The 14,629-nt window shown below is 44.4% G+C and overlaps 1 protein-coding gene across 1 annotated transcript in view; it reads right to left on the reverse strand.

Annotated features, from left to right (window-relative positions):
- Positions 1 to 9,886: 9,886 nt before the first annotated feature.
- The window catches only part of Slc6a3 (solute carrier family 6 member 3), a 39,441-nt gene continuing 34,698 nt past the window's right edge, over positions 9,887 to 14,629 (reverse strand). Inside the window, exon 15 of the mRNA XM_021180149.2 lies at positions 9,887 to 11,307. Within this exon, the coding sequence (XP_021035808.1) occupies positions 11,284 to 11,307 (24 nt within the window). The 3' untranslated portion in view covers positions 9,887 to 11,283. The remainder of the gene's footprint in view (positions 11,308 to 14,629) is intronic.

Below are 14,629 nucleotides of genomic sequence, written 5' to 3' on the forward strand. Positions count from 1 at the left end.
AACAGTGTCAACCAACTTGGATCCTTGGGAGCTTCTAGAAACTGAGCCATCAATCAAAGAGCATACATGGACTTATCTGAACCCCACCCCCCAGCACATATGTAGCAGAGGGCTACCTTGTCTGGCCTCAGTAGGACAGGATGTGCTAATCCTGCAGAGACTTGATGCACCCAGGTTGGGGGAATACCTTATCAGAGGCAAAGGAGAAGGAGTATGGGGGAGGAGCTTTGCAAGGGAGGACCTGGAGGAGGCAGTATTTGGGATATGAATAAATAGATAGATAGATAGATAGATAGATAGATAGATAGATAGATAGATAGATAACATTAGCAACATTAAGAAAAATGAACTACACCATAAGTCCAGTAATTGGGTGTAAAATGATTGACTACTAAAAGATATATGTTATCACAATGATAGGTTGCTAACCGAAACCCAGTGTCAGCTGTGGTCTTCTTCCCCTCAACTTGTTGATTAGGAATTTTCAGGAGCTACCCAAAATAGTACAGGCTATTGCCACTCTCTTGTCTACCCATCAGAACTGGTAAGCCCTTATTGCTAAAGATACTATACATACTGGTCACAGGTCATGGGAAAATCAAATTGATGCTGATGAGGGAACTTCTGCTCTACTGGTTAGCTTTCATAGCACTGAAAGGTGCCATGAAGGCTGCTGGGAAAGAGAAGTCATCAATAGTCTTACACATCTGAGAACTTGTAAGCTACAATATTGATCAGAGTGACAAACGATGTCCATGAATGCTACAGTGTCATAGTGTTATGGTACAGAGTGACAAGAGATGCATGAATTTAATAGTGGCACAGTGTTATGGTATAGAGTGATGAGAGATGCCCATGAATGCAACAGTGGCACTGGTTATGGAGATGCATGCATGCAACAGTCACACACTCTTATGGTACTAACTAATCACTCTATGACTGGATTTAGGGCCCACTCCACAGGATAAAGTGTATGCCTGGTATTTTAAATCTGGCCAACAACCCATGTTTTCGGAGTTGATAGGCTCCAGGGGTTGAATCTACTAAATATTACTTTGCTAAATGGGCATAGTATCCAATTTCCTTCTAAATAATTCCAATTTCTGTACTTACGGATAAGTGAAGTCCTTAGACCCGTTTTGAATCTCTTTCTCAAATTTTTTTCTTTTTAAACACTTTAATTGAAATAGAATTGCATCATTTCCCCTGCTCTACTCTCTCCTCCAGCCCCTCCCAGTTACTCTCTCTGGAATCCTTTTCATGATATGCACTGTGAAGCTGATAGACTGCTTCTCACTGGTTAGATTTGTTACACACACACACACACACACACACACACACACACACACACTACTGAGACTGATTTTGTTTCTTGTGTGTATACGGTTTTAAAGCTGACCACTCCGCATGGACAACTAAAAAGGAGGTTCTTTCTCCAGTCAGTCAGGAGTTTCATAAAGTGGGCATAAGTGAGAGGCCTTAGGATGGGAATTGAAGAATACAAATGATATGGCATAGGAAATGGAATAATAGAGAGGGTCTCAACTGGGAGGAATAAAGGAGGTCAGTACAGTAGAAGATTGCAGGATAAGGGACAAATAACACTAAGGTTGTTTAATAAAGCCTCAAGGAATCAAAATATTATATATTTACCTAAAATTACACACACACACACAAACACACTCTCTAAAGGAAGCTAAGTCATGTGGATTGGCAATGCTCCCCACAAGGACCACAAACTAACAAAAACCCCAGTGCCAGGCATGAGAAATCTCCATTTGAAGGGTTGGTTAGGATAATCTATGTAACTCCCCAAACAATATAGAATGTTGATGTAGTCCTTGGTTGCCTCTTAGGGGTTGAGGGCAGGAGGTTCCTACTGCTGAAGACATCGCACACTTGGGAATCATGACTCAAAAGACTTGAGTTGGATCTGACCCCCCCAAAAAAGTTCTTTGCTGCAGTTCTAGCTTTCATGGTTCCAAAAAAGATTGTACAAACTGCCTGGGAGGGAAACAGTTAAACAGCCCTATTCACCTGTAACACCCATGAACCGTGACAATTACCAACCTGGCAAGATATGCATAAAGGTGCAAGAAGTTTCACTCTTGAGAGCAAAGAGGAATGCATTGGAAGACTGGGAGTAGGGAGGGAAATGATATAATCATATTATACTATCAAAGAATAAATAAAATTACAAAAAAGAGGTGACACTCACATGTTGGTGGCAGCCAACAGCTGTCTAATTCGACTTGAGGTCTATTCAGCAGGAAGGAGATCATGTCTGGTACTGGAAGCCTAGCCATCTTCCCTGTGATAGTGAAGTCATGGAGTTTAGAAAATAAACCATTACTACTGCTATTTTGCTAGATCAGCACAACTCCTTACTACAGTCTAAATTTTATCCTTATAACTACAGAGAAGTGTATCTACCACCTCTCATCAAAGAGCTTCTCTTTTTTCCCAGATCCAAAACCAAGATTTATTTATTTATTTTTGTTTATTTTTTTGTTTTTGTTTTTGCTTTTGCTTTTGCTTTTTTTATTAGATGTTTTCTTTATTTACATTTCAAATGTTATCCCCTTTCCTAGTTTCCCCTCCGAAGATCCCCTATCCTCTTCTCCCTCCCTCTACTCCCCAACCCACCCACTCCCATTTCTGGTTCTGGCATTCCCCTATACTGGGACATAGAGCCTTCACAGGACCAAGGGCCTCTCCTCCTATTGATAACCAACTAGACCATCCTCTGCTACATATGCAGCTGGAGCCATGAGTCCCACTATGTGTTTTTTTTATTATTATTAATGGTATAGTTCCAAGGAGCTCTGAGGGTACTGGTTAGTTCATATTGATGTTCCTTCTATGGGGCTTCAGTCCCCTTCAGCTCCCTGGGTATTTCTCTGGCTCCTTCACTGGAGACCTTGTGCTTCATCCAATGGATGACTGAGCATCCACTTCTGTATTTGCCAGGCACTGGCAGAACCTTGCAGGAGACAGCTATATCGGGCTCCTGTCAGCAGCCTCTAATTGGCATCTGCCTAGTATCTGGGTTTGGTGGTTGTTTATGGGGTGGATCCCCAAGTGGGGCAGTCTGTGGATGGTCATTACTTCAGGCTCTGCTCCAAACTTTGTCTCTGCAACTCCTTTCATGGGTATTTTGTTCCCCATTCTAAGAAGGAACGAAGTACCCACACTTTGGTCTTCCTTCTTCTTGAGTTTCATGTGTTTTGCAAATTGTATCTTGAGTATTCTAAATTTCTGGGCTAATATCCACTTATCAGTGAGTGCATATCAAGTGACTTCTTTTGTGATTGGGTTAACTCACTCAGGATGATATCCTCCAGACACATCCATTTCCCTAAGAATTTCATAAATTCATTGTTTTTAATAGCTGAGTAGTACTCCATTGTGTAAATATACCACATTTTCTGCATCCATTCTTCTGTTGAGAGTCATCTGGGTTCTTTCCAGCTTCTGGCTATTATAAATAAAGCTACTATGAACATAGTGTAGCATGTGTCCTTATTACAAGTTGGAACATCTTCTGGGTATATGCCCAGGAGAGGTATTGCTGGATCTTCCAGTAGTACTATGTCCAATGCAAGTGGAGACCATCACAGAAAACCACACATGTACACATGCAGAGATCAATGGGTTGTGGGGAGCTCCGATGGATACATCTACATCATGGTTGGCTATGGCTCAGGGAACAGGGAAGATGGGGTAGAAAGACTCTAAAATCCAGAATTCAAGAAAGTCTTCTGCAAAACAAAATCAAAAACTAAAACACTCTCATAGAAATGGCTGCATAAACAAGGCTGGAACAATAGCATTATCAATGAATATATTAACATGCAAGGGGGGTAATTTTGTGGAGTATCACCTCTAAACAAAGAACTATAGCTTTTAAACATTAGAACAGTTTCTTTGTGAAGTTTATAACTGCTAATGTAGAAACTAAGAATTTTTCAAAATGCTGAGAAAAACTATATGCAGGCTGACTAGCCATGAATGTGACACCTATAACATGCCCTCTACTAATAATGCCCAGGGACCATCATGGAAGGGCAGCCAGAGGTTGGAAAGCATCAGAGCAGAACAGTATTTTCTACACTTGTCATGACTACTGCATTCATAAATCCACAGTAGTGTAGTTGCCTATTGTACTGGCTAGTTTTGTGTCAACTTGACACAGCTGGAGTTATCACAGAGAAAGGAGTTTCAGTTGAGGAAATGCCTCCATGAGATCTGGCTGTGGGGCATTTTCTCAATTAGTGATCAAGGGGGAAAGGCCCCATGTAGGTGGGACCATCTCTGGCCTGGTAGTCTTGGGTTCTATAAGAGAGCAGGCTGAGCAAGCCAGGGGAGGCAAGCCAGTAAAGAACATCCCTCCATGGCCTCTGCATCAGCTCCTGCTTTCTGACCTGCTTGAGTTCCAGTCCTGACTTCCTTTGGTGATGAACAGCAGTATGGAAGTGTAAGCCGAATGAACCCTTTCTTCCCCAACTTGCTTCTTGGTCATGATGTTTGTGCAGGAATAGAAACCCTGACTAAGACAAATTGGTACCAGCAGAGTGGGGTATTCCTGTGACAACCTGACCATGTTTTGGGGAGGACTGTGGAAGGACTTTGGAACGTTGGGCTTGAAGATCCATTCGTTGTTAAGAGCTCTGTCAGATGTTGTGTAGGAGCTTGGAAGATAATGTTGAGAACAGTGCAGAAGATGGAGATTTGGTTTGTGAAATTTCAGAGGGAAAATTAAAGACTCTTTTCAGGGCCATTGCTGTTTTGATTGTGAAGCTTCTGTAGTTCTGGTTAGCTGGGGCTGAAGAATTAGCTGTGATTAACAAGATACCAGAACTACTAAAGCAAAAACTTTGCATTACTGGGACTATTGATGCTGGTTAGCTGGAGCTAAGAAATTAGCTGTGATTAAGAAGAGACCAGCATCGTTGAGGTGACATCTTCTGGGAATTGTTTTCTGAAAGCACAAAGAGGCTGTGTTCCAGAGATAGCCAAGGTTGTACTCCTTCTGCAGCGGGACTTGGTAATGTGTAAGGGTCACCCAGATGGTACTGGTTTTGAAGGCATGAAAGGGTCACACAGAGCAGCTGAAGCTCGGCACTGTGAGAGGCCATGGAAGGCCATTGGTGAAGGTGCAGCCTCAGTTGTAATTGAAGGCCCAGGACTGAAGGGGTCATTCAGCGTTTTGGAGATGCCAGTACCATGAGATGACCACCAAGAGCAGCAGCAGCAGTGGAGTACAGGCATCTGGAGCCCAGAGGACAACATGTGTGCTACAAAGGGCATGGCTGGAGAAGTGACCCAAGCCCTCGGAGGAGCCCAGAAGATCGTGAGTTGGATCCCAGATGTTGGACGGTTGGAGATTGATTTTTGCTTTGATTGTGACTGTGCCCTGATATTTTCCCTCTTGAAGGAAGAAACTGTTTTAGTGGAGCCCACAGTTAAGAGACTTTTAATTGTAAAAAGACTTTGGATTTTAAAAGAGATGGATATTTTAAAGAGAGATTGAAATTTTAAGAATTTGTAAAGACTATGGGACTTTTAAAGTTATTTAGACCTTGGGGATGAATAAGAATGTAAGGGTTGAGACTTACTAGTGATGTGTTTGTGTGTCAAGTTGACAAGGGGTCAGTTGTACTGGCTAGTTTTGTGTCAACTTGACACAGCTGGAGTTATCACAGAGAAAGGAGTTTCAGTTGAGGAAATGCCTCCATGAGATCTGGCTGTGGGGCATTTTCTCAATTAGTGATCAAGGGGGAAAGGCCCCATGTAGGTGGGACCATCTCTGGCCTGGTAGTCTTGGGTTCTATAAGAGAGCAGGCTGAGCAAGCCAGGGGAGGCAAGCCAGTAAAGAACATCCCTCCATGGCCTCTGCATCAGCTCCTGCTTTCTGACCTGCTTGAGTTCCAGTCCTGACTTCCTTTGGTGATGAACAGCAGTATGGAAGTGTAAGCCGAATGAACCCTTTCTTCCCCAACTTGCTTCTTGGTCATGATGTTTGTGCAGGAATAGAAACCCTGACTAAGACACCTATATAAGATTAAGTCAGTATTCCAGCATGGGTGTGAGGGGGTCATAAGTCCTCACTCCTAACTGAGAAGCTACTGACAGTTGATATCTCTTGAAGAAGAGTCAGTTTTCTTTTAAATCCCTGGTAGGTCCACCATACTCCAGTAGATGACCCCACGAACATGAGTTTATGGGCAGTACAAAATGGAATTTGTACTGTCAAACACACACACACACACTCACACACACACACACACACACACAGAGGAAGTTGAGAAGGATTGGAGAGCTGGGGTTTAATCTGGGAAGAGTGTGAGTTGAGTATGTTCTCTTACACATTGTATGCATATATGAGAATATCAAAGGATATTAATAAAATACGGTTAAAAGTTATGAAACATGGGGCTGGAGACATGACTCAGCAGTTACGAGTACTGGCTGCTCTTCCAGAGGACCAGAGTTCAATTCTTAGCATCCACCCGGCAGCTCACAACTGTATGGTACTCCAGTTTCAGGGGATCTGACACACTCACACAGACACATGCAGACAAAATACCAATGCACATCTCTGCCTCCATGTCTGGTCCCATGACATCCTTTCCTTACATCATGGAGTCTTTCTCCTTCCTCATAAGGACTCCAGTCACACTGGCTTTAGGACAATTCACAACAACATCTGTGATAACTCTATCTTCTGTTTAAATCACTTTGGGGTAAGCAAGATGACTAAGCAGGTGGAGGTACCAATCCTGATGGTCTGAATTCTATCCTTGAGACTCTTATGGTAGAAGGAGAGAATGATTTCCTTCAGGTTGTTCTCTGACACCAAGATGCATGGTATGGTGTGTTTATTTGAATGCACGAGAACATAGACAATAAGTTTAAAAAATGTGTTTAAAATCATCTTCATAAGTAGTAGGGAGTAGGATGCCTTCAGATATGCAGGAGCCATTTAACCTATTGCTCTACCCCATAGGTCAGTCACTAAAGGCTCTTCCTTACACCAAGCAGGAATGTGGAATGTGTTACTCAACATCAGCTGTACCCAATTTGGACTTTTATGGACACTCATCCCCCCGCCCCCCCCCCCCTGTGTGTGTGTGTGTGTGTGTGTGTGTGTGTGTGTGTGTGTGTACTCTGGTACATTGTAGATGTGCTCAGGTTGGGCACATGATCTCTGTTGGGTTGGGTACAAAATGACAGACTGTGGGGCTTGGGTTTGACATGTGATTCTTGATGGACACACTGAGGTAGACTGGAGGCTTGGATGGACACATATCTGAGGTTGGAACTCCTGAAAATTCCTGGGCAGAACTCATGTGCCCTCACTCCATGGTGGAGCTCTTGTGAGAAAATGAGAAGGGGGTTAAGCTAATAGGGTAAGGAAGGGAAGGAGTTAGGAGCAAGCACAGTTTCAGGTGAAGTCCAACTCATCCTGGTCACAAAGGGATGTCAGGTCATGTTGGCTTGGTGATGGGCTAGGCCTGGGGCAGGCCCTGGAGACAGTCCACAGTGTAGGCTAGTGTAGCATCACCACAGAAGGTAGGAGTTCCACAGTTGATGGAGAAGGTGAACCTACACACAGGGAAAGGCTCCGCCAGCACCTAGAACTAGAATGTTACACCCTCCCCAAGCCACCATACTGATGTCTGCTTCTACCCACAATGCACCAGTGATCTTGTTCCACCTAGACAAGTTCTCAGACATTTTAGGGTTTTCATATGGTTCTTTGATAATGAGTAAGTACAGGCCCCTTTCCCTAGATTAGGACCAGTTAGCCACCTTCCTTTGGAGTAAATTTACTAAAGTTCAGTTTTAGAATATACCCAAATGGACCTCTGTGCTAAAGGCTTGGTCTCCAGTTTGGCATTGTTAGGAGGTAGTTGATTTTTTAGGAAGCAGAGCCTAGTGGAGGGGCTAGGTCAGTGGGGAAATGCTCTTGAAGGAGACTGTAGTGCTATAAGAGCTTATAACTCCGCTCTTTCATGTCCCATCCCATTAGGGATCCACTTTGCTACTCATTGTTGTCATGATGGTTGAAGCTGCTCTGCCCCAAGCCAATAGGACCAACCAGTCGTGGTCAGGGAATCTCCAAAACCACAAATGAAAACAACCCTTTCTCGTGATGAGTCGCTCAGGTATGTGTTATGGTAAGAAAAGATGAATGACTCAGTACCCGCTCATGATTTTTGCCAAAGAACCATCATTTTATTGACTTGTGAGAGCTCTTTACGTGTTCAGGGAATACACCTCCCATGCCCCTGCTCCCTAGGACATTTTCTGAATCACATGTAGTGAGCACTAGGCAAGTCTCTAGCCGCTGATGTTCTGCATAGCTCCTCCTAGGTTTGGATGCCTGTAAAGCTTTGGAGAGCAGTTAATAGCTCTAGGAACATGGTGTGGTGGTTGTCTCACTGGAGGCATCATCTGCATTGGGTTCCAGTGTTTCTTCAAGGTATTTCTCCATAGCACTCAGCTCTGAGAGCTTTGACTCCCACTTAGCCCTCATGCCTTCTCCTCCTCTTGTGCTGTATAAGGAAGGCATAGTATGAACAGTCGAAAGCTAGAGGCTGGGAAAGGTGGAATGGCAAGTAGCCCCAGCCCTGTGTAGGTCCTGAGCCACAGATTTTGGCTAGTGCATCTCTCTCCCAAAACCTCTGAGCAAGCACAGCTGTATGTATAGCTGCAGAGTGGCTTGCACTAGAAAGTAGCTGCAATCAATAGGAAGATGAACTAGGGACATGGTGCACAAAGTGCATAGTGACATCACTGTACAATGTTGCTATGGCCAGCATCCTGGAACTCATAGACAGTGGGCCCTGGCAGCGAGACCTTTGCTCATTATGTGGACTTGGTGGACTCTCCAATCATTTTTCAGAAATGATTGTGAAAGAAAGTGAGGTTGCTATGACCTGGCAGTGGCTATCATGTGGATGGGGTCCCATTCTATCATGGGTCATAGGGAGACTGTTGCATTGTCACAGTGTTGACGACTACATGACTCATTATAGGTCACACTAAGGATATTACACTAAACCAGCAGTTCTCAACCTGTGGGTCATAACCCTGTTGGGGGGTTCAAACAACCCTTTCACAGGGGTCATATATCAGATATCCTGACTATCAGATATTTACATTATGATTCATAACAATAACAAAATTACAATTATGAAGTAGCAATGAGATAATTTTATGGTTGGGGTGGTCACGACAATATGAGGAACTATATTAAAGGGTTGCAGTATTAGGAAGTTGAGAAACACTGCACTAAACCAAGTATCAGTAGACCCATGGAGCTTTCCTTTAAGTATGGTTTGGTTTCACCAATGTCCACCAATCATAAAGTAGAATAGAAAACCTAGAGGCCCACTCAGAAGATCTTGGGGTGTGTCTCTGGAAGGAGATCTCAGTCAGCTATGGTGGTGGTTGGGCTGAGAGTCTGAGTCTGGATGTAGAGGGAGCAGATAGGATGCTGTTGGGAAGAGGAGAGCTGGAGGAAGATGAATAGGTGGGCATTGGGCCCTGAAATGAGAAAGTGCAGTACAAAGTGAGCGCCATACACATCACAGGCATATGGACCTGGGGCAGGGTCAGTACACTGACGAGGGAGTTCCAGGTCCAGGAGAAGTGAGTGTGGAGATGCATGGGGGATGTAAAGTGAGGTAGGGCACAGGCTGAGAAGTACTGGGATGAAAGAAAAAGTTCTCTCTAGGGGAGCTGGACCCACCCCTTCCCCCACGTATGAGCCAGTGAGTTGGATGTTGTACATGATAACAGAGCCGAGAAACACATGGCAGCATGGATAACCCTGATTCCAACATATATTTCTTTTATTGTTTATAAGGACCCACAACAAGGTACTGGCTATAGACATAAATAACAGATGCTGACAACACCTGGATTTATACATGGAGCCACTCCTCTGAGAGGACATGGTAAACCTGATTCTTCTCAGCCACACTACAGTCTCAGAGCCAACAGGCCTGCATTTCCACCCTGGTAGCACATTCAAGATCCTCGTGCCAATGTCTACTTGCAGAGAATACCTAAGGCGGGCTCTCTCAGACAGACACATGGTGCCATTTCTATGGGACACAGGCTAGGCCAAAGTTCACAGTTATTAGCTCAAGGAAAATCATGACCTCCACTTTTCACTTCAGAGGTTAGAGCCAGCTCTCCAGGGGCAGGTATTTTTGGCATACCTTCGTCTTATGCTAACGACTCTTCAGCAAATGGATTTGAACAAACTCACCTTACATTTTGAGAATAATTTTGATTCACACATAAATATGGTTTTAAAAAGCCATTTATAACATGGATAATGTCCATGGGTATGACAGGAGCCAGTCAAAAATCAAACCCAAGAGTGGGTGTCTTTCCCCGAAGACCAGGCATAGCTCCAGGCCAAGAATATGATCTTCAGGTTGCATTGAAACTCTGTGAAGAGCAGGTGTCCAGGAGGCAGGGACACACTGGCTAGGAGAAGTACACTTTCTCAGGGGTCTACAAGTCCATACTAAAGTGGCTGCAAGCTGACCAGGCCTTCTAGGGGCCAGGAGTAGGGCTTGTCTCCCAACCTGAATTCATGAATTTTAGTTATCTCAGATATAAAGGGAAAAAAAACCCCTAACCTCTGGTCACCTGCACCAAGTTCCCTGTCCTCCGTGGCTCAGAACAGACCCTGCATGTGTGTAATGTGTGAACAGGATGCTAAGGTCATGGTGTCTGCTCGGAGCCAAGCACCAGGAAAGGACTTGGCATGTATTAACTGTCTTTTCTACCAACAGCAAAATAGGATACTTGACACTGTAAATTTAAGCAAAAGAAATGATCTAGGCAACTACCGTGAGCACAGGATTCTGGCACAGTGTATATACAGGTACCAAAGTCCCTCTCCTAGAATGCAGGGGACAGTATGACCTGTTCTCCCAGAGTGACCACAGATGGGGGAGTCAGCCTTGCAGGGACAGGGTGCCAGCTAGGGGTTTCCCCACCCACTAGGGACAGGGACATGGTTGACTTCACTGTATAGAGGTGTGTGTTTTTACAGCCACACACAGACAGAGGCTTCTTTGTGGCATGGATTGTGTGTGAACAGTCAAAGATTGAAGCCCATGCTTGGATTATTTTTCCATATGGCAAAAGGGGACAGTGGAAGTGGCCCTCCTTTCTTGATGCGTTGGTTTCCTTTGTGATCTCCCTGTCCCCTCTGTTGTGAGATGGCCCAGTTGGCAGCTGTCTCCTTCCACTTTACACCAACAGCCAGTGGCGCAGCTGGAAAGAAAACATCATTTATTTACGAGTGAGAAGCAGACTTTAGAATCACGGCTTATGGGCCACCGACTCTATGATGAAATAAGGATCGATTCAGCAGGTGGCACTACTTGCCCATGGGGGAGGTTACCGATGATGGATACCACTCTTGAGGGGCACCAACGGCTAATGACCTCGTGGAAACTTTTAAGTACTTGAATTCCTTGATGAAGAAGGGACCTGTAAACTTGGTAGAGCAGCTAATGTCTGTAATCATGATCTCAAAGGGCTAGCAGGTATGGGTTTGAGGCCAGCCTGGACTACAGTAAGATTGTCTCAAAAAAAAAAAAAAAAAAGGCAGAATAAAGCAAAACAAACCAGAACCAACAAATAACCAAGCCTTGTGGAGCCCAGGTGCTTAGAAGGCCAGGGTTCTTTCTGCCTAGCATATTTGTGATCAGTAGCTGAATTGAGATATTGAGAACATCTTTAGATGCAGAACTGGCTCCATATTGTCCTCCTACTGATTTGTGAGTGGTCCAGAAGTGTCTGTCCTTCTGCATGTTGAAATTCTCTTAGGTTCGTCCCCAGGAGTGCTGGATTCTGAAGCCTGCTTTGCCAGGTGTGATCCAGGTACAAAAGTCAGGAGCAGCACCTGGGTAGCTCAGGGATAGAGAGCAGCAGCCTGCTGTTCTGTTGCTTGCTTGCTGTTCTGTTGCTTGCTTGCTTATTTCTGATCACGAGGCATTTGTTGGCACTGACTGGTGAGATCTGTGCTGCTAAACGTTTTCAAAACAATACTCATACTATTGTCTGGAGGCCACAGCCATTGTCTCCACATGACTCTCTTTGGTTTCCTCACAAGTGGCTCTTTGGGGCTTTTCATTGCTGGTTAAGACATGCCACAGCATGGCTTAGGGTGGGCATAGTCTAAAGCAGTCTGTAGATAAGGCCACCACAGGCACTGGCCAAGGATGGCATGGGGCTCAGGGAAGAAGCAGAATTCTTGTTGAAGGTATACAGAGGAGGGACAGAACCTAGAATACTGTCCAATTGCAACAGCAATGAGGACAGCCCTACATGCTCTGTCCTTGTCACCAATAGAAGCATATGATTAAGGCTGCAGGGTAACTTACATTTCAAAGACTGGGAACACATAGCTCTGAGCAAGGATCATCAAGAACTGGAACCTAGAACCCAGAGCCTGGAGTGCAGAGTTCAGGACCAGAGATGTTGCAACTGGTGCAGTATGACACAGATGTGTGGGGTGCTAGAAAAAGTGGCAGTGTGAGTCTAGAGATGTGTGTTTTAGTGGACAAAATGAGGCTTGAAATGTAGCTACTAGAGGAGTGGATATAATTAGGGAGACAGGGACAAATTATGGGCTGTTGACATAATATAATATTACTGAGCAGGCAAAATGGATGGTCTAGAGGCACACCCATATTTCTGATCAAAGGGGAATAACAAGGCTGAATTTACTCTACCATCTGAAACAACCCTGAGTAAACACCATGTGTGTCCATGAAGTTTGCAAGACACTGAACATCAGGTGATCATGGTCAAGTGATACCTCTAGAAGAATGAATGAGGCAGTCACCCAGCCTGCTGCTTTGAGGGCCTCTGGATTTCGGAGTGGGGTGAGAGCCCAGAGAACTCTCTGGAATTCGAGGGCACTTGTGTTCCTAACTTGCAGGACAGAACAGAAGAGAATAGTTGCAGAGTTGGGCTGAGCCTTGAGCAGCATTTGTGACACCAAAGGACAGTTTTGCAACAGGGTATGGGAAGTGGCACTAAGGGACCTGTGGGCTGAAACAGTGCCTGCCTCTGTTGGTAACTCTCCTTACTCAAACTGCAACAGAGAGACAGATCTATGGCAATGCCTCTTGGGACCCACCCAATAGATCTAAAAAGATCCAAGGAGCACCAAGAACATTTAAAGGCACTGAAAAAAATCCAGCCAGGTGTGGTAGCACATTCCTTAAATACCAACACTCTGAAGGCAGAATCAAGTGTGTCTGTGAGTCAGAGGCTAGCCTGGTCTGTATAGTAAGCTCCAGACTAGCTAGAGTTACATAGTGAAACTCTGTTTAAAATAAAACCAATTAAAAAAAATCCAATATATAGGGGCCTGGAGAGGGCCAAGTTGGTAAAGTTGTTGCTTTGATAACATGAGGACCTGAGTTCAACCCTAGGGAATTTGTGTGGAAATCATGGTGGCTTGTGTGTATAATCTTAATGTTAGGGAGGGAGTACCAGATGGATCTCTGGGGTTTGCATCAACAAGCCTAGCCTACTCAGTGAGCTTCAGGTTAAAGAGAGACCCTGTCTCAAATGAAGTAGATGGCATTGTATTTCTGTAAAAACCACTACCGAGGACAGGACCCAGAATACTCTTAGGGTATTCCTCCAGCCCCCACAGGCATGCAGACACACGTGCATCACACAGGCATGTACACACACATACATGCACTGCTTCCCACTCCAACATGTACATGCAGATGTTAAAAAAATATCCAGGATGCAATAAGGGAAAAAAGCCATGTGCTTTGGCTATGATTAGGTTTTACCAGTCACAAAAAGCAAGATTTAAAAAAAAAAAAAAAAAAACTGGTCATCTGACATTGAACCCCAACTGACAAAAAGATTCTCAGATGACTTCCTTGTTCAAAGAGTTAAGAGGAGACATAGAAGATACAAAAGACTCAAAATGGACCTCAGAAGAAGAAACTGTGACAGGCAAAAGGGAAAATATTCTCTGTACAGGCTCAAAGAAAGACACATTGATTGACTTAAAAACGAATCGGTGGATCAATAAAGGCAAAGAAAGTTCCCATTGATTCAGTAAGAAGCATGGGCTGGGAGATGCATCAGAAAGCATCCAAAGTATAAATAGCGGGAATGCAGGGAGGGAGCAGGTGATGTACGGACAGGGACCAGAGCCACTGTGCAGCAGTGTCCCCGAAGCCCAAATTTAAACACATCTAAGTGTAGATAAGAGTGTCAAAGGACCCAGACATATACTCTAGAGCCCAGAGGCAAATCAGTAGAGCAAAGGACCAGCTGGACTTGTTTGTTTGTTTGTTTTAAGAAAAGGTTTCTTTGTGTAGACTTGGCCATCCTAGAACTAGCTCTGTAGACAGGACTGGCTTCAAACTCATAGAGATCTGCCTGCCTCTGCCTCCTGAGTGCTGGGATTAAAGGTGTGCACCACTACTGCCCAGTGCAGAGGGGAATTTTTAAATTCTGCATTTTAAAAACTGTGTTTTTGAAGAACCGGGATTAGGGATCTGCAACCCTATAGGTAGAACAACATTATGAACTAACCAGTACCCCAGAGCTC

The sequence above is a fragment of the Mus caroli genome, unplaced genomic scaffold, assembly GCF_978045245.1.
Source record: "Mus caroli unplaced genomic scaffold, Mus_caroli_1 scaffold_15, whole genome shotgun sequence".
NCBI lineage: Eukaryota > Metazoa > Chordata > Mammalia > Rodentia > Muridae > Mus > Mus caroli.